The 19,543-nt window shown below is 42.6% G+C and overlaps 1 protein-coding gene across 1 annotated transcript in view; it reads right to left on the bottom strand.

The window, feature by feature from the left end:
* The window catches only part of LOC132888104 (sodium- and chloride-dependent GABA transporter 3-like), a 71,334-nt gene that overhangs the window by 46,524 nt on the left and 5,267 nt on the right, over positions 1-19,543 (bottom strand). The window contains exon 3 of the mRNA XM_060924097.1: positions 8,153-8,293. Coding sequence (XP_060780080.1) covers positions 8,153-8,293 — 141 coding nt within the window. The remainder of the gene's footprint in view (positions 1-8,152; positions 8,294-19,543) is intronic.

Below are 19,543 nucleotides of genomic sequence, written 5' to 3'. Positions count from 1 at the left end.
TATATAAAAACATGTTAATAAAAATATATGAGAATGAGGACAGGCAGACTATATAGGTGATGATGAAATTGAGAGCAAGTCTGTGACTGGTCTTCTTGTATTTAGTGTATAGTTATAGGTATGTGTATGTACTGTATATATGTATTGTATGTGTGTCTATATGCATAACATAAGTATCTGTATATATGATTTGATTTGGTTGATATTATACCATGTCGGTATGTTTTGATATGTTGGTATGTTTTCTTTTTTGTTTATTGCTTTTGTTTTCTTTTGTATATATAGTTTATTATGGTGGAAAGTGACATTTGATTAGCGGTGGTATAGAGGGTTAGGATTGGATAAGTTATTACTTCTTCCTAATCCTTTCTGAACATTGTTATGTTATTGCCTTGTGGCTACGCTATTCTGTTTGTTTATGATGATGTTTTGATTATTGTATTTTTTATTTAAATTTTTATTTTTATATCTTTCTTCTTTATTGTTCAGAATCAATCAATCAATCAATCAATCAGGACTTAAGGACACGCTCCTCTCTCCCATCATCCTCTTACTTTGCTTACTTTCAGCTAAGATCAGCCTTAAAAGCATATGGTGTTCCCTGGGACTCTCCCCTTCCCTCTCATCCCATACTAGAAAGGATCTTGCCTACATTTCGTAGATCGTCTGTCTCTATAATATACAGCAAACTAACTGAATATAGTCTAAAGCCCCTGTCAATTGAATCTATTTGGAATAGGGAACTGGGAGAATTAGATGTGAATGTAGACTGGGATACTGTGTGGTTAAATTTAAGTTTAACCTCTAAGAATTTAGCTCATCAACTTATTCACTTTAAAACCATTCACAGAGCATACACCACACCCGATAAGAGATTCCAGATGAAACTACAGGCTTCGTATGACTGTCACATATGCAATAACACCTCACCTGGAACGTTTTTACATACAGTTAGGTCCATAAATATTTGGACAGGGACAACATTTTTCTAATTTTGGTTCTGTACATTACCACAATGAATTTTGAACAAAATTCAGATGCAGTTGAAGTTCAGACTTTCAGCTTTAATTCAGTGGGTTGAACAAAATTATTGCATAAAATTTGAGGAACTAAAGCATTTTTTTAAACACAGTCCCTTCATTTCAGGGGCTCAAAAGTAACTGGACAAATTAAATAATTGTAAATAAAAATGTTCATTTCTAATACTTGGTTGAAAACCCTTTGTTGGCAATGACTGCCTGAAGTCTTGAACTCATGGACATCACCAGACGCTGTGTTTCCTCCTTTTTAATGCTCTGCCAGACCTTTACTGCAGTGGTTTTCAGTTGCTGTTTGTTTGTGGGCCTTTCTGTCTGAAGTTTAGTCTTTAACAAGTGAAATGCATGCTCAATTGGGTTGAGATCAGGTGACTGGCTTGGCCATTCAAGAATATTCCACTTCTTTGCTTTAATAAACTCCTGGGTTGCTTTGGCTTTATGTTTTGGGTCATTGTCCATCTGTATTATGAAACGCCGACCAATCAGTTTGGCTGCATTTGGCTGGATTTGAGCACATAGTACGTCTCTGAATACCTCAGAATTCATCCGGCTGCTTCTGTCCTGTGTCACATAATCAATAAACACTAGTGACCCAGTGCCACTGGCAGCCATGCATGCCCAAGCCATCACACTGCCTCTGCCGTGTTTTACAGATGATGTGGTATGCTTTGGATCATGAGCTGTACCATGCCTTTGCTATACTTTTTTCTTTCCATCATTCTGGTAGAAGTTGATCTTGGTTTCATCTGTCCAAAGAATGTTCTTCCAGAATTGTGCTGACTTTTTTAGATTTTTTTTTAGCAAAGTCCAATCTAGCCTTTTTATTCTTGAGGCTTATGAGTGGCTTGCACCGTGCAGTGAACCCTCTGTATTTACTTTCATAGTCTTATCTTTATGGTAGATTTGGATATTGATACGCCTACCTCCTGGAGAGTGTTGTTCACTTGGTTGGCTGTTGTGAAGGGGTTTCTCTTAAACATGGAAATTATTCTGCGATCATCCACCACTGTTGTCTTCTATGGGCGTCCAGGTCTTTTTGCATTGATGAGTTCACCAGTGCTTTCTTTCTTTCTCAGGATGTACCAAACTGTAGATTTTGCCACTCCTAATATTGTAGCAATTTCTCAGATGGGTTTTTTCCTGTTTTCGCAGCTTAAAGATGGCTTGTTTCACCTGCATGGAGAGCTCCTTTGACCGCATGTTTTCTTCACAGCAAAATCTTCCAAATGCAAGCACCACACCTCAAATCAACTCCAGGTCTTTTATCTGCTTAATTGAGTGACATAATGAAGGAATTGCCCACACCTGCCCATGAAATAGCCTTTGAGTCAATTGTCCAATTATTTTGGTCCCTTTAAAAACAGGGTGGCACATGTTAAGCAGCTGAAACTCCTAAACCCGTCATCCAATTTTAATGTGGATACCCTCAAATGAAAGCTGAAAGTCTGGACTTTAGGTCCATGTCCATTATATAACTATAACCTGAATATGTTTCAGTAAACAGGTAAAAAAAAAAAAATTGTGTCAGTGTCCAAATATATATGGACCTAACTGTATGTTTTGGAATTGTCCAATCATATCTAACCTCTGGACCCATGTAAATTGTGTTATCTGATGTACTTGACATCTCTTATATTCCTAATCCTGGTTTCTGTCTCCTTAATGATACCTCTGACATCTCTCTAAAACAAATTCAATGTAAAATGTTATTTGCTGGGTTCACATCTGCAAAGAAAACAATTACAAAACATTGGTTTACTCCTGATATTTGTATGAAGTCATTCTGGATACAAAGCCTTCTTAGAATTGTTAATCTTGAACTTACTACTGCGAGACTGAATAAAGCCCTACCTGCTACTGTAGAAGCCTGGGAAAACTCATCCAGTATAATTTCTTGGATGAGACGATAATGTACACTCACACACTAATCCTTTTTTATGTCTTTGTTTTTGCTTGTTTTGCTTTTGGTACTTCACTATTGCTGTACACAGTGCTATTTAATATGTCTGTGACCCCCCACCCCCCTTGTTGAAAATCAATAAAATGTTGATCACAAAAAAAACCCTTTAAACCTATAATATAATATAACCTAGAAATTATATATTACACACACACACACATATATATATATACATATATATACATATATACACACACACACACACACACACACACACACACATACACACACATTTTATATATATATATATATATATATATATATATATATATATATATATATATAAATAATATATATAAAATATAACCTTTTAAACCTATAATATAACCTATAAATAATGTACTAATATTAAAAGATAACTATAATAACATTTTCCTATTGTTAAATTTTCCCATTGTTGAATTACAAAAATCTATACGATAATTTCTATAAAATTACTATATATTAAGTGAAATATAACTGAAATAAATGTTTGTCCCAAACAGTGGAGGGAGCAGAGCGCCCTGTGCTGTACCATCAGCCACAAGCTCTCCACGCGGGAGATGAAGTACAGTACAATTGAGAAGGAGTCCTTAGCCATCAAATGGGTAGTCCTCACCCTCTGTTATTACCTGCTTGGATCACACTCTACTCCAGTGGCTCCACCATATGAAGGATGCCAATGCGCGGATCATCTGTTGGTATCTGGCTCTGCAGCCTTTTAAGTTTGAGGTGGTCCACAAGCCGGAGGGGTCACAGATGGTGGTAGAGGACTACCTCTCCTGGCAGGGTTGGGAGTCAGCTGCAGGCTGGATGGCTCCCCGGTCTGAGTTGGGCGGTGGGGTTATGTGGTGTGATCAAGGGCTGGTTTGTGAATGGAGAGCGAAGCCGGTGAAGGCGAGTGGCAAAGTGGAAGCACCTGTTGTGGATTAAAGTGCTGTGTTTTTGTGCAGTGACAGGGAGCAGATAAAAGGGGGAGAGGAGGAGAGAGTTTTTCATCTTCCCCTGGCTGAAATCATGCCTGTGCATTGTCATTCTAAAATTCATTTAAGTCTGCTGAAAAGCATGGTTTTTTTTGTTAAGTTGTGGTTTTAAATAAAACCAAAAGTGAACCTGATCCCACCTGCCTGTTATTCAGTGTCCACCAACTATCAGGGAAGCATTACAATCACAAAAACGAAGTTTACAGTCAACGCAAAAGAAGAAGCAGAAGCGGGGCAAGCAAGCTAGCATTCATATGAGGCTAAACAGCTTCCAGAAGAAATCAACTCTACCCAGCCTGTTCATCACAAACACCTAGTTCACAATCAGCACAACTGACAAGCCGAGAATGATGATGATTTCTTCCCATGCAATGAAAAGTTGCACCTTATTTTTCACCAAAACATGGCTAAATGCTAGCATCCCCGATGTGGCTGTCAAGCTAGCAGACCAGTCAATTTAGTGCTCACATCAGACCACTGAATCAATTAAGGACAAAGGCAGCAGAGTATGCATATATTTCAGCAGTGCTTGGTGCACCTCCACAGACATTACTGAAAATTTTCTCTGTCCAGAATTAGAATTGATAACACTGATGTACAGATCTTTCCATCTGCCAAGCAAATTTAGACTCGTGTTTCTCACTGCAGTGTAGATCTCCCCACAAGGTAACGCTAAGTGAGCACTGGCTAAATGCAGAAATGTGACAAACAGACTGCAAAATTCTCATCCAGATGGTGTAGTTATTATAGCAATGGAAGTTAAATCACACCAGCCTTAAGATTGTGCTCCCCAAATTCTATCATTGTTGATTTTCCAACAAGAAGAAATAATACATTACACCAAATTTGTTGCAGTATAACGAATGCTTACAAAGCCTCTAATCACAATACTCTGTTGCTGACTACAGCATACACATCCCTCATTGCCAACACAAAGACCACTGTGCAGACTGTCAGAGTCTGGCCAGAGGGAGCCATAACTAAACCACAGGACTGGTTCAACAACACAGAGTCTGATCTGTTCAAATTGGAAGCCACTCAGAACAATCACAGATTTAAACACCTATGCCTCCCCCTCATCAACTTCTGTATGGACAATCTTACCACTGCTAAACGCATTCACACATTACCCAACTGAAAATCTTGGATGAACAGAGATGTTCAAAGCCTGTTGAAGGAACATGGCAATACTTTCTGCATGGGAGATCCAGAGACTGATAAAACAGCCAGGTCCAATCTGAGGAAAGGCATTAGGGAGATTAAACCCCACTACAAAATGCAAATATATGAACAGTTTAAAAGCTCAGACTCCTGGTGTACAGTATGTGGTAAGGTATTAAGTCCATCACAGACAATAAAGGCAACAGCACCTGTCCTACCAACACAGCAAACTAATCTTTCCCTGACAATCTGAACCACTTCTCTGTATGGGTCGACAAGAACAGCAACCAACCTGTCACAAAGCTGACACTGTAGGAGGCACCATCATGTGCACTGGGGCTGAACTTGCAAGAGGTGAGAAGGACCCTGAGACGGACCCTGAGACAAATCAACCTCAATAAAGCCAGTGGACCTGACAGGGTTCCTGAAAGGGTTCTTAAGTATTGCTCTGGACAGCTGACAGCAGTGTTCACCAGCCTGTTTAACATCTCTTTGGAACAGGCCACTGTCCCCACTGTCCTAAAGTATACTACAATCTTCCCTGTTCCAAATCAAGTAGCGATCAGGTCTCTGAATTGCCCAGAGGCTTTGACCCCCTTAGTTATGAAATGTTTTGAATGACTTCTCTTGACACACAAAAAGTAATATCTCCCTTTCCCTAGACCAATACGAGTTTGCTTACAGGGCAAAGAGGTCAACGGAGGACGCTGTCTCACTGGCCCTTTACACTGCCATGTCACACTTGGAACAGTGGGACAGCAATTTCTAGATTTTGTTCATTGCTTACAGCTCAACATTTAACACCAACCCCCAACAAGCTGGCCATTAAACTAAACAACCTTGGCCTCTACACACACCTGTGCAATTGGATTCTGGACTTTGACCAGTAGACCCCAAACAATGGCATAGGTAAGCAATCGTCATCACATACTGCATTACAGCATGGTATGCTGGCAGCACCTCTGAGAACAACCCATTTCTAATGGCACAGATTGCATGCTGATCTGTGTTCAATACATTTCTGATGGCACTGACTGTATAAAAGTTATCTACCCCCCACCCCCTGTGCAATACCACTTGTAATCTAATTACTTGATCCTTCTTATGTTACTGGTACTCTTTATTGTATTTCTACTATTCTACTTTATTTTTACTGACATTTGAATAAGTTTTCATCCTTGAATACTTGAAAGTCTTTATTTGTGTTCTTAATTTATACCTATTGTTGACTTTTGCTGTAATGGCATCTACTGGTTTGCTCCAAATGATCTCAGTGTACTTGTATAGTAACGATAAAGGCACCTTATCTTATGTGTTATATAAAAAAATAAACATGAGTGAATCTGATTTTTTTTTTCTGGTATAATCCAGAAATTTCATTGAGATTCAACCAGAAAGTCTGGATTCATTCATATGAAATAAGATTTTATCCTGGGGCGGCACGGTGGTGTAGTGGTTAGCACTGTCGCGTCACAGCAAGAAGGTTCTGGGTTTAAGTCCAGCGGCCAATGACGGCCTTTCTGTGTGGACTTTGCATGTTCTCCCTGTGTCTGCCCGGGTTTCCTCCGGGTGTTCCGGTTTCCCCCACAGTTCAAAGACATGCAGGTAGGTTAACATGGGGCAGCCTTGGGCTGAAGTGCCCTTGAGCAAGGTACCTAACCCCTGACTGCTCCCCAGGCGCTGTAGTATGGCTGCCCACTGCTCTGGATGTGTGTGTGCATGTGTGTTCACTGCTTCAGATGGGTTAAATGCAAAGGATGAATCTCACTGTGCGTCAAGTCTATCATGGAATAATCACGTGGAGTATATCTCTAAAAAGATACGAAAACGAATTGGACTACTCCGGAGAATAAAACATTTTTTAACCTTCAAGGCGAGGAAAATGTTTTATGATTCTCTAATTCAACCAATCATGGACTATTGTGGGACAGTTTGGGGAGATAATTTCCAAAAACACGACAACGCAATGTTAATGCTACAAAAACGTGCAGCTTGCATTATATGTGATGCAAGATGGGACCATCCCTCCAGCGAACTGTTTCAAGCCCTAAACATAGAACCTTTTACTGTTCGAGTCAGACGTTTGAAATGTCATCTCATGTTTAAATATTTAAATGGATTTGCACCGGATTATCTAAAAGCAAAATTTAAAAACTTTGGGCAATTCACTCTAAAAATACAAGATCTTCACAAAGCAACCTGCAGTTGCGAAAAATACAACACTCTTTTGGTGAAAGAACATTCAGTTTCAGTGGTGCAAATCTCTGGAATGCTTTACCAAGAGACGTTAAAGAGTGTAAATCGCTAGCCTCTTTTGGTGCAGCCCTCAAGAAATCTAAGTTGTAATTTGTAATATTTTTTTCTTAGCTAAAAGTTTTCATGAATTCCAAATTGTATATTGTAGTTTTTCTTTAGAGTCCCCCCTTTTTTTATTTATTTTTTGTTAGTAATTTTAGTTATTTAGAGGGCCACGTGTAAATTATCTATAATGATATTTAGTGTCACCCTTAAATAAAGTTCTTTAAGTTCTTTCAAGTGTGCACATGATAAATAAAGGTTTCTTCTTTCTTCCTAGGATAGGGCAGCAGTCAATCCAGAGCTTGTCTTGGGAACACTGGGTGCAAGGTAACCTGGATAGAACTCCGGTCAATTACTGGGAATCACATTACTGGGAGCACTTGCATGCTCATTCACATCAGTGCACACTTTAGAGTAGTTAATCCACGTACTAAAATGTTTTTGGATGTTAAATGGAAACCTACAGATACATGGGAAGAACATCCATGTTCAATGTCAAACTTCAGACTGCCACCTGAGCCCTTTTTTTCATCTTCTAAAATGTATAGAATTTTTTTCTGAGGTTGGCTTTCACTCACTCAACTTCAAAGTAGCATCAAGCACAAAAAAGCAGTTTAAGAAAAAAGGAAAATGCAAATAAATGTAGCATTGCTTATATAGTGAGGCAAGCAGATTATCAGTTTCATCAATTTAAGTCACTCTTGGTACCATTTCATATTTGTATGAGCACATACTTGTGTTCCAGATGTTGTCACAACTGGCCCAGGGAAGCTGGGACTTGAAGGAGAAGATCAAATAGAGCAGTGCCCAGGCCAGGATTATGAAGTAACAGATGCAGCTATACAGTCCAGCCACTTGGCCTGCATAGCCAACACCTGAAAGAGGACAGAGAGCCACTAAGTTACAGACCACAGGGAATAAAATTCCAAACATTGCAAAGTACGCTGTATGGCCTGAAGTATGTGAACACCTGAAATTTAAACCCATATCTGGCCTTCTCTAAACTCTGGCCCCAGAGTTGGAAACATACAATTGTCCAGAAGGTCTTTGTTTGCAGTTACATCATGATTTCCCTTCACTGGAGCCAAGAGTCCCAAACCTGTTTCAGTATGACAATGCCCCTGTATTGAGGTATTTCACCTGACGTCACAGGGTCACGTGACGCCCCGGTGTCCACCATTTTGGACGGCAAGCTAGCTAATGTCAACAACAGTAGCTAGTATGTTACTGTAGCAATATTTACGTTCAGTCATTTGGATGACTGTTAAAACCTTTCAGTCTCAAGTTTTTCCTTTACTGGATTTACTAGTTTACTGAGCTAGTGCGCGATGGCTCCCGGCCCGGCCGGAGAGCGCGCGATGGCTCCCGGCCCGGCCGGAGAGCGCGCGATGGCTCCCGGCCCGGCCGGAGAGCGCGCGATGGCTCCCGGCCCGGCCGGAGAGCGCGCGATGGCTCCCGGTTTGGCCGAGCGCGCTAGCTCAGTAAACTAGTAAATCCAGTAAAGGAAAAACTTGAGACTGAAAGGTTTTAACAGTCATCCAAATGACTGAACGTAAATATTGCTACAGTAACATACTAGCTACGATGTTGTTGACATTAGCTAGTGCTAACAGCTAGCTGCTAGTACACTGCTACAACACAGACACCGACCCTAATAATACAGTTCTTGGTCATTGCCTGGTAACAGCAAATTTATAATGGGCCATGTCTCAGACTAAGAAGTTATTTCAATGACATTTAATAACATTTTGTTTATCCTGAGGACCGAAAGTAAATGAAAATGTGAACAAACCTTAGCTGTAATAAGATGGCGACCACCGGCTCCAGGGACGACCCGCTGATGTAGGCATGTTACCCAGCCTGACACAAAATATTTGTAGGCATCCAAACTCTTATACGCTTTCAGATCAATACCTGTGTATGGTGATGGGTTTTTAACGACATAGGTATACAGATCCTGTGGGCCGAAGTCAGGTAAAGACGAGGGCTTCGTGTACTTCCGTACGTCAGTGAACAATCCTGGTGGAAGCAGGTAAACGTCGTTCTCCAAGCCTGCTAACCTCAATTTTTGCAAATACCTCTCCCTCTGCTCGCCCTGTAAATGCCCTACATCACTGGATAGTGAAGGTGTTTTCTGCATCTCGCTCCTTTTTCTTTTATGTTTTTCGTTTGTCGCCTTCCTCGCATTCAAACTGATTCGAGCCGTGCCGTCCAAAATGGCAGCATCACATGACTTGGTCACGTGAGTGAAATACCTCAATAGAAAGTAGTGATGGGAAGTCCGGCTCTTTTCAGAGAGCCGGCTCTTGTGGCACGGCTCCCAAACAGCTCTTAATTTATCATCATCTGTAGCCTCATACTTTAGCCTAACTTAGCAAATATGAATGCTTTGTGTGTTGATAAACCCTTTTGCATTTAGTGTTTTTATGAGAAGCCTTATAATTGCCTAATTTTGTGTATTTGTTCTGTTACAAAAGCAGGCATTCTTACTTTTGTTTAATAGTTTAATCAAACTTTTAATTTTAATTTAACACAAAAACAAATCAACAAAACACTGCAAACAAATCCACAGAACAGAACCAGAACAGAAACAGAACCAAACCCAGTAACTGTAATATACTCACTTTGAGTATATTGAGCGTAACACAGTAACGAGGCCAGTGTTGCACAAGACTGATATTTTACTGCTTCCTTGACGCGCACACATACAGAGCAGTACAGGGTGCAGAGAGTGATACACAGGTAGGCAGCTACGGAAGCCCAAAGGCAAATGTGAACTCACAACAACAATACATTACATCTCCCTTCCTCAGCAAAACTGTTGTTGTCTGTGTTACATGTAAGCTATAACAACTGTTTTGCCAGTATTAACAAATGTAACAGTGAATTGCTTTTCATTTCTCTTTTCCTTATAACAGAATGATAATGAGCTGATTTCCTCTTTGCTTCTTTTTTCAATGAACAAACAATCTGCTTGCCCTGGTAGTGTCCAATGTCTCTGTCTCCTCGAAATAACTAAAGAACAACTGAACTCAAATATTTAACTAGGAAGGAGAGGTTACCAGCACATCACTTCCTTCAGGTGTCTTTACCACACCTGTCCCTGAGTGTAGAACTGAGGTGCTAACATATACACAGTCAGTCCATCAAACTAAGTTCAGTCTATCAGGTGGTTTAACAACTCTGCCCCGTCTGGTGATATATACAGTAGTTCACCTGGTTGGGCTCGTGGGGAGCATGGTGCTACCTCACGAGATGAAGGGTGTAGTTCTGGAGGAGCTGGCGGGGGCTGCTCCTCTTTTGCTGCAGGCGGTCCAGGGGTCTCACGCCAAGGCTCATCACACGGCGTGACTGGTTGGCGACTGTACTGCTGGCACAGAGGTGTTGGTTGTTACAGCGGAAGTTCTTACCTCCACTGTCCACAATGTAAGATCGTGGAGCACTGTGTGGCTGAACTACAACACTAGGCATCCATTTGTGGCTTCCAGGATATGGAGCCATTCTGACTTCATCTCCAGGTTGTAGGGCAGTATGGGGTTTGGCTGCTCTCTTGTTGTCATAGTAGAATTTCTGGGTGTGTTTGGTCTTGTCTAGCAGATGCTTGACTTTGACAGGGTCATGGGCCATGGGTGGAAGTAGTGCACAAGCAGTAGACAGTTTGTTGCGAGGCCTCCTGCCCATGAGCAATTGAGCTGGTGACAGGCCTACTGACTCGAGTGGAGTAGTCCTGTAGTCCAGCAGTGCAAGGTGTTTGTCGGGTGCTTTGCTCCAGAGCCTCTTGACTATTTGCACCGCACACTCTGCTTCACCATTGGAGTGTGGCGTGTGTGGTGAAGATGTCTTATGCAAGATGCCATAGCTCTTACAGAACTCCTCGAATTCCTCCGATGAATACTGCGGACCATTATCTGTCCTAAGGGTGGCAGGGATGCCATGTCTGCTGAACTGAGTTTTCAGAGTCTCTATTGCAGTGCGGCTGCGCTGATCTTTCAGTTCATCCACTTCAATGTATTTTGAGTAATAATCCACAAGTACAACATACCGTTTTCCTTCAAACTCGAACAGGTCGGAGGCTACCTCTTCAAATGGCAGCTCTGGTGTCTCTGTTGGTATACAACCCCGATTCCAAAAAAGTTGGGACAAAGTACAAATTGTAAATAAAAACGGAATGCAATGATGTGGAAGTTTCAAAATTCCATATTTTATTCAGAATAGAACATAGATGACATATCAAATGTTTAAACTGAGAAAATGTATCACTGAAAGAGAAAAATTAGGTGATTTTAAATTTCATGACAACAACATCTCAAAAAAGTTGGGACAAGGCCATGTTTACCACTGTGAGACATCCCCTTTTCTCTTTACAACAGTCTGTAAACGTCTGGGGACTGAGGAGACAAGTTGCTCAAGTTTAGGGATAGGAATGTTAACCCATTCTTGTCTAATGTAGGATTCTAGTTGCTCAATTGTCTTAGGTCTTTTTTGTCGTATCTTCCGTTTTATGATGCGCCAAATGTTTTCTATGGGTGAAAGATCTGGACTGCAGGCTGGCCAGTTCAGTACCCAGACCCTTCTTCTACGCAGCCATGATGCTGTAATTGATGCAGTATGTGGTTTGGCATTGTCGTGTTGGAAAATGCAAGGTCTTCTCTGAAAGAGACGTCATTTGGATGGGAGCATATGTTGCTCTAGAACCTGGATATACCTTTCAGCATTGATGGTGTCTTTCCAGATGTGTAAGCTGCCCATGCCACACGCACTAATGCAACCCCATACCATCAGAGATGCAGGCTTCTGAACTGAGCGCTGATAACAACTTGGGTCGTCCTTCTCCTCTTTAGTCAGAATGACACGGCATCCCTGATTTCCATAAAGAACTTCAAATTTTGATTTGTCTGACCACAGAACAGTTTTCCACTTTGCCACAGTCCATTTTAAATGAGCCTTGGCCCAGAGAAGACGTCTGCGCTTCTGGATCATGTTAAGATACGGCTTCTTCTTTGAACTATAGAGTTTTAGCTGGCAACGGTGGATGGCACGGTGAATTGTGTTCACAGATAATGTTCTCTGGAAATATTCCTGAGCCCATTTTGTGATTTCCAATACAGAAGCATGCCTGTATGTGATGCAGTGCCGTCTAAGGGCCCGAAGATCACGGGCACCCAGTATGGTTTTCCGGCCTTGACCCTTACGCACAGAGATTCTTCCAGATTCTTTGAATCTTTTGATGATATTATGCACTGTAGATGATGATATGTTCAAACTCTTTGCAATTTTACACTGTCGAACTCCTTTCTGATATTGCTCCACTATTTGTCGGCGCAGAATTAGGGGGATTGGTGATCCTCTTCCCATCTTTACTTCTGAGAGCTGCTGCCAATCCAAGATGCTCTTTTTATACCCAGTCATGTTAATGACCTATTGCCAATTGACCTAATGAGTTGCAATTTGGTCCTCCAGCTGTTTCTTTTTTGTACCTTTAACTTTTCCAACCTCTTATTGCCCCTGTCCCAACTTTGAGATGTGTTGCTGTCATGAAATTTCAAATGAGCCAATATTTGGCATGAAATTTCAAAATGTCTCACTTTCGACATTTGATATGTTGTCTATGTTCTATTGTGAATACAATATCAGTTTTTGAGATTTGTAAATTATTGCATTCCGTTTTTATTTACAATTTGTACTTTGTCCCAACTTTTTTGGAATCGGGGTTGTAAGTGGTTGCCTGGGAAGTCTGTTTTGGATTTCAGCACACTTGCAACAATTTCTGATCATGTTTTCTATTTCAGCGCTCATGCCTGGCCAGTATAACACTTCACATGCTCGCTGCTTACTCTTCACCATTCCTAGGTGGGACTGGTGTATGAGCTCCAACATGTGTCTTTGCATGGTGGGGGGGCACCACGATGCGCAGTCCCTTATACACTATGCCATCAGATACAGCTAATTGGCTTCTTGAGTCCCAGTAGGGCTGAACAGGAACTTCCTGTCTATTGTCCAGCCAGCCTCGCTGAATTGTCTGTTGGAGAAGGCTTAACTCCTCTTTTGTGCGTTCTTGAAGTTTAGCATATTTCTGATCACTCACTGATACGAAGTTGAGCATGGAGACACACTCCAGGCCAGTTGCCTCTGGCGTGTCATCTGGTAGCTGTGCTCTGGAAAGGGTGTCGGGCAGCTCCATGTCCTTTCCTCTTCTGTAGCTCACTGTGATGTCATACCACTGTAATCGCAGGCGCATTCTATGGATATGCATAGGAGTAGACAGCAGTGGCTTTTTGTAGATATCCTCAAGTGGCTTGTGGTCATTGTATACTATGACATGTTTACCAAATATGTAGTGGTGAAACTTAATGCAGGCATGGACAATGGAGAGCATCTCCTTCTCGATTTGCGCATAGCGCGTCTCTGCATCAGTCAGCGATCTGGATGAGAAGGCGACAGGCTGGTCGTCCTGTAGTAACACGGCTCCTAGTCCCATGCTGCTCGCGTCACAGTATATTTCAACAGGCTTTGCTGGATCATAAAACTTGAGTAGTGGGGGGTGTGAGCATAGCTGCTTGAGCTTGTCAAATGGCTGTTGTTGCACTGGCTGCCATGCGAACTCAACGTAGCTCTTCATGAGCTGCTGCAGTGGAGCGTCTACTTCACTTAAGTTTGGAATAAACTTTGACAGGTATGTCACAAACCCTAAGAAGCGATGGACACCTTCCTTGTCTGTTGGCGGAGGCATGCTCCTTACTGCTTCAGCTTTTGCTGGGTCTGGTTTTAACCCATCAGCTGTAATCAGGTGACCTACATACAGCACAGCTGACTGGTGGATGTGACACTTGTTGAAATTAAGCTTCAGATTATAGCTTGTGGCTCTCTCAACTACTTTGCGCAGTATCGCATTGTGCTCCTTCATCATGGACGCTGCTATAAGAATATCGTCCATCATGCCTGTGGCTCCATTAATGCCCTCGAGCATTTGGTCCATGATGCACTGGAAAATCTCAGGTGTGCATTTTATACCCAATGGCAGTCTTAGCCGTCTGAACCTGCCTATTGGTGTGTTGAAGGTTGCAAGGAGGGATGACGCCTCATCTAACTATCTGAAGGAAGCCTGATTTAGCATCCAAAACTGAGAATACTTTTGCACCAGGTATGGTGGATATGACCTCTTCTGTGGTGCGCATGGGGTAGTGCTCCCTCTTAATTGGACTTGTTCAGGTCACTCAGATTTATGCAGATTCTTATCTTGTCCTTACGTGTGACAATGACCATGGAGCTGACCCACTCTGTCGGTCGGTTTCCTTTGACAATGTGTCCATCCTTGACCATCTCATTAAGCTTCTCAATTATCTTAGCCCTGAGTGCTACTGGTTGTCGGCACACTGGATGCACAATGCCCTTTGCATCTGGATCAATCTTTATGCTGTATTTGCCTGGCAAGGTGCCTGTGGTGCATGTCAGTTCAGGAAAATCTTCCAGTCCAACTGGTGCATGTGTGTTTGGGTTCAGAGTGGCTTCGGTGTTAGTGCTCACCTTGTTTCCAATAGCACCATCCTGCAGAGAGTCCAGCCAAACAATCAGGCCAAGAGCCTCAGCTGAAGTGCCGCTGAACACGTTCTCTTGAACAATGTCCACAATTTCCAGCTCTGTATTTGTTTCACGGTCTTTGTATTTCAGGGGGAGGTCAACTGCAGCAACTGGCTTCACCTTGTGGTTGGAATAGGTGCACAGCACCTTGATGGAGCGTTTCAGTTCACCTGTCTGCATCAATAACTGATAACAGTCCAAAGTCAATGTATTACATTTTGCACCTGTGTCTGTTCTAAACTGCACTTCCTCGGAAAGAACACTGATGTCTACAATCCACTTGTCATCTGCCACAATTGCTACTGGAACATCCACTAATGTCAGGTTTATGTCCAGCATTTCTTCCTCAGGTGTGTCCGCTGGCTCCACACTCACTGAACTCATGCTACGGTTGTGGCAGACTGCTGCCCAGTGGTTTGGTTTGTGACAGTATGAGCATACAGAGCCTTTAGCTGGACATTTTCCTTGGTTCCATGTATGTTGTGGGTGTTTTCCGCGTTTTAAGCAGTTTTTGAATTTGTTTCCTGTCTGTTGCTGCTGAATGGGCTTTGTCTGCACGTTGCTATGTGACTTTTTATTAGCATAGGCTGTGTGCTTTGTTCTTGTGGCCACTGCTGACAATTGCGAGTCCTCCTCTCGAACAATTCTCATCTGCTTTTGTGACATTTTGAATTGCTGGGGAATTTCAATGGCTTTAGCCAATGTCAGATCTTCACCTTTATCCAACAGCCTTTCTTGGACCTGTTTTTATCTAATTCCTGCTATTATAGCATCAATCAACATGTTGTCTGAGTCAGCATACTCACAGTCCATTAGTAGTAGCCTCAGATCCTTTAGAAAGTGGTCAAAACTCTCAGTTGCACCTCGTTTCCTCTGCTTGAAACGATGTCTGGCTATCCTTTTATTCTTTCTTGGTCTTATGTAGCTGGCAAACTTATTCAAGACTTTGACTGGATCTTCTTTCTCACCATCCGCCCACGTTAGCGTTTTGTAGATTTCCCTGCCTTGCTCGCCGATCCACGTTCCTAGCCAGCTGGCTTTCTGTTTAGCTTCTAGCGCCGAGAGAGGACCGGCGAAGACAACTCACGTGGCAGCGGAACCTCTCGAATTCTTGATAAAGGAAGATCAGCGGCATCCCAGTCGATCCTCGGGTGATCAAACTGCGTGGTCATGGCTGCGTGTACTGTTCTTGACAGACTTCTGACACCATGTAATATACTCACTTTGAGTATGTTGAGCGTAACACAGTAACGAGGCCAGTGTTGCACAAGACTTATATTTTACTACTTCCTTGGCATGCACCCACAGAGCAGTACAGGGTGTAGAGAGTGATACACAGGTAGGCAGCTACAGAAGCCCAAAGGCAAATGCGAACTCACAACAACAATACATTACAGTAACCAAACACTATGTCCTCAGTGCAGGTTGGCATTCAAAAAAAATCAAATGACTCAGCTTGGATGGGCTGATGCGCCGGTTTCTCCTCTCAGTTAATATCTGCCCTGTTTTTGACAGGCAGTTGTTGGTGTGGGACCAGACACACCAGGGTCAGATGTTGAGCCAGTTTGCCCTCTCTCTCCTCCAATTGCACTGTGGGATGGACAGTTCTGATGTGTCTGTGTAGGTTTTTAAGAAGAAGAAGAAACCTTTATTCGTCACATGCACACTTCAAGCACAGTGAAATTCATCCTCTGCATTTAACCCATCTGAAGCAGTGAACACACGCACACACTCAGAGCAGTGGGCAGCCACACCAGAGCGCCCGGGGAGCAGTCAGGGGTTAGGTACCTTGCTCAAGGGCACCTCAGCCAAAGACCGCCCCATGTTAACCTAACTGCATGTCTTTTGTGGGCCTTTTCCACTACCCTTTTTCAGCTCACTTCAGCTCACTTCAGCCCAACACGGCTCGCGTTTTGACTACCTCAGAGCAGCACGACTGAGCTCACTTCAGCCTTACTCAGCACCCAAAACTTGCACGGTTTTGGAGTGGGGCTGAAGTGAGCCCAACCGAGCCGAGTGGGGCTAGGGGCGTGAGGAGACACTCCCCTGTGCACTGATTGGTGAGGAGTGTCCTCACATGCCCACACACGCCCCGCGAGCACGCTGGGAACCACCATCTATAAACACCGTAAACCCGGAAGAAGAAGAATTACGACAAATTATGCACCTCACCTCATCTATATGCTCTTGCCAGTATCTGTTGGTGTTGTCAGTGACAACAAGCTACAGCACCAAGACCAGCAACACTAACGACTCCATGTCCTCCATGTTTATTGCTTACTATCCGGGTCGTGAGACTACTGCTTAAAAGGTCACTGATGTCACTGTTTACGCCGCCTAACGACATCACGTGATGTCCACCCTCTTTCGCTAACTCCACCCAATGTGTCCACCCACTTCCAGCCAGCACGGTTCAGCGCGGTTGTAGTTGACATGCAACCCCAACAGCCCCACTCAGCTCGACTCAGCCCAACTCAGCACCACACGGCTCAGCCCAACTCAGCTGCGTTGGTAGTGGAAAAGCCCCATTGGATTGTGGGGGAAACCGGAGCACCTGGAGGAAACTCACGCAGACACGGGGAGAACATGCAAACTCCACAGAGAAAGGCCCTCGCCGGCCGCTGGGTTTGTGGTGGAACCTGTTCTTACTGTTATTTTCATTTCACAGTGAAGGCACTCTGCTCTGCTATTCCCAATATCTTTAAACTGCAGCCAGATGCTGCTTCGTTTACAGGTGTCAGTCATATTTACGTGTTTTTGCGATGCACTCGCCCTCTCCTCCTCACCGCTGTCTACTGTCTCACTCACTGATGGGGATAGACAGACCTGACTGCCGCGTCTGTCCCCCTCTCTGTTTTCACATAATCCTATATCCTCACATGTGATTGGCCACAAGACCACCATGCTGCCAATCAAAACAAAGTTCTGCTGTGAGCAGAGCTGAGCCACTGAGAGTGAGAGCTGAGCAGCGAAAGGAAAAACAAAAGTGGGGAGCTGGCTCTCACTCGATGGGAGTTGGCTCTTCTAATTCACTACAAAGCATTGGCTCTTAGAGTCGATGATTTTGCGCATGACACATCACTACCAGATGCTCATCAAGGTGCCGGCAGACTGGGTTTAACAAACATCTTATGCATTCTAGCATGTTCCCAGGGTTGTATGATCACCTTGGTAGAGATAACGAGACAGCGCAAATCTGTGTGGTGTTTGAAACAACCTACTTTGAGGTACTAATTTGCTGGATATGTCTTAAAAGAATCCAACATTTTGAGAGTTGTCATTGATAAACGTTTCTGATTTAATATTTCTCCATGGCTGGGTTTTGATCATGCATGGGTATGACCAGGATACTTCTGTTTATCTGAGACTCTGAAACATGGTGAACAATTAATTCATTAGGTACAGTGAAGCAAGACCATGAAGGCATTCAAAAATGAATAAATGGAGCTACTGGTAACCAGCGTAGCTGCTTAAAAACAGATGAATTCTTGTACATGTCAAGATTACTACAGCATTATTTTTCACTCTCTGTAAACCAGATAAGAGTTTTACAGTCATCCCAATGAGTTGACCAAAATGCATGTATACATTTCTCACTATCAGTAGTCAAAAGAACGTAACAGACCTTGGATATGTTTTTGAAGGTGAGAGAATGCTGTTTTGCAGACAGTACTTATGTGGGTCCTCAAGCTGAGGCTGCTATCAGCAATAACTCCCAGGGTTTTTTTTTCTCAGTTTTTAGCCTTCACAGATAGAGAAATCAGCTAAATCAGGATTTTGTTTTTATCATTGTTTAACTGCAGAAAAATATAGCACATCCTGGACCTGATGTTCAACACAACAAATTTCACAAGGGCTTTGGGAATCAGCCACAAGAGCACAAGAATTTGGACAATGAATGCCATTTAGAAGGTCTGGTGGAAACAAAAGGTTGGTGTTCCAATTCATCCCAAAAGTGTTCAGTGGAGTAGAGCTCTGTGCAGACCACTCGACTTCTTCCACACCAAACTTGGAGAACCATATCTTTTATGGTGCTCTGGCACCTAAGACATGATGGTTTACCTCTACCTACCTCAAACTAACTCCCAAGGAAATGAGTCTTCATTGGAACAGAGAACAATGAAAATTTTATGAACTGATCACTTGATCAAAGTTTCTCCCTTTTCCCCTGACTCAGTATTTTATCGGCTCTGTTGAAAAGATCTTTGCCACAAATGAACGTTTATGCAAACTGAAACAATGAAACATTCAGGAAATGTGCACAAGTGCATTTGCACACCCACACACACACAAAAATAAATAAATAAAAACCTAGTCACCATGTGGGCAGAAGACAGGGGGATGCTCCTTAGTAAGAGAAAAGGTGTTGAATAATCAATTTATTCCCAGACCAATATGTTATTTGTGTGTGCCTGTAGAAATGTTAGAATAATCAGTATTTTAATCAATGTGAATGTATCTTGCCCCATTTCTAATCAAATAAGTATGTTTATGTCAAACAACTAATAATGTTTTTTGAATGTATAAAGATTCATTGAGTGTATTTG

This window comes from Neoarius graeffei, chromosome 6 (genome assembly GCF_027579695.1).
Source record: "Neoarius graeffei isolate fNeoGra1 chromosome 6, fNeoGra1.pri, whole genome shotgun sequence".
NCBI classification, from domain to species: domain Eukaryota; kingdom Metazoa; phylum Chordata; class Actinopteri; order Siluriformes; family Ariidae; genus Neoarius; species Neoarius graeffei.
Note: the sequence above shows the minus strand (reverse complement) of the source record. Positions and strands in the feature narration are given on the sequence as shown.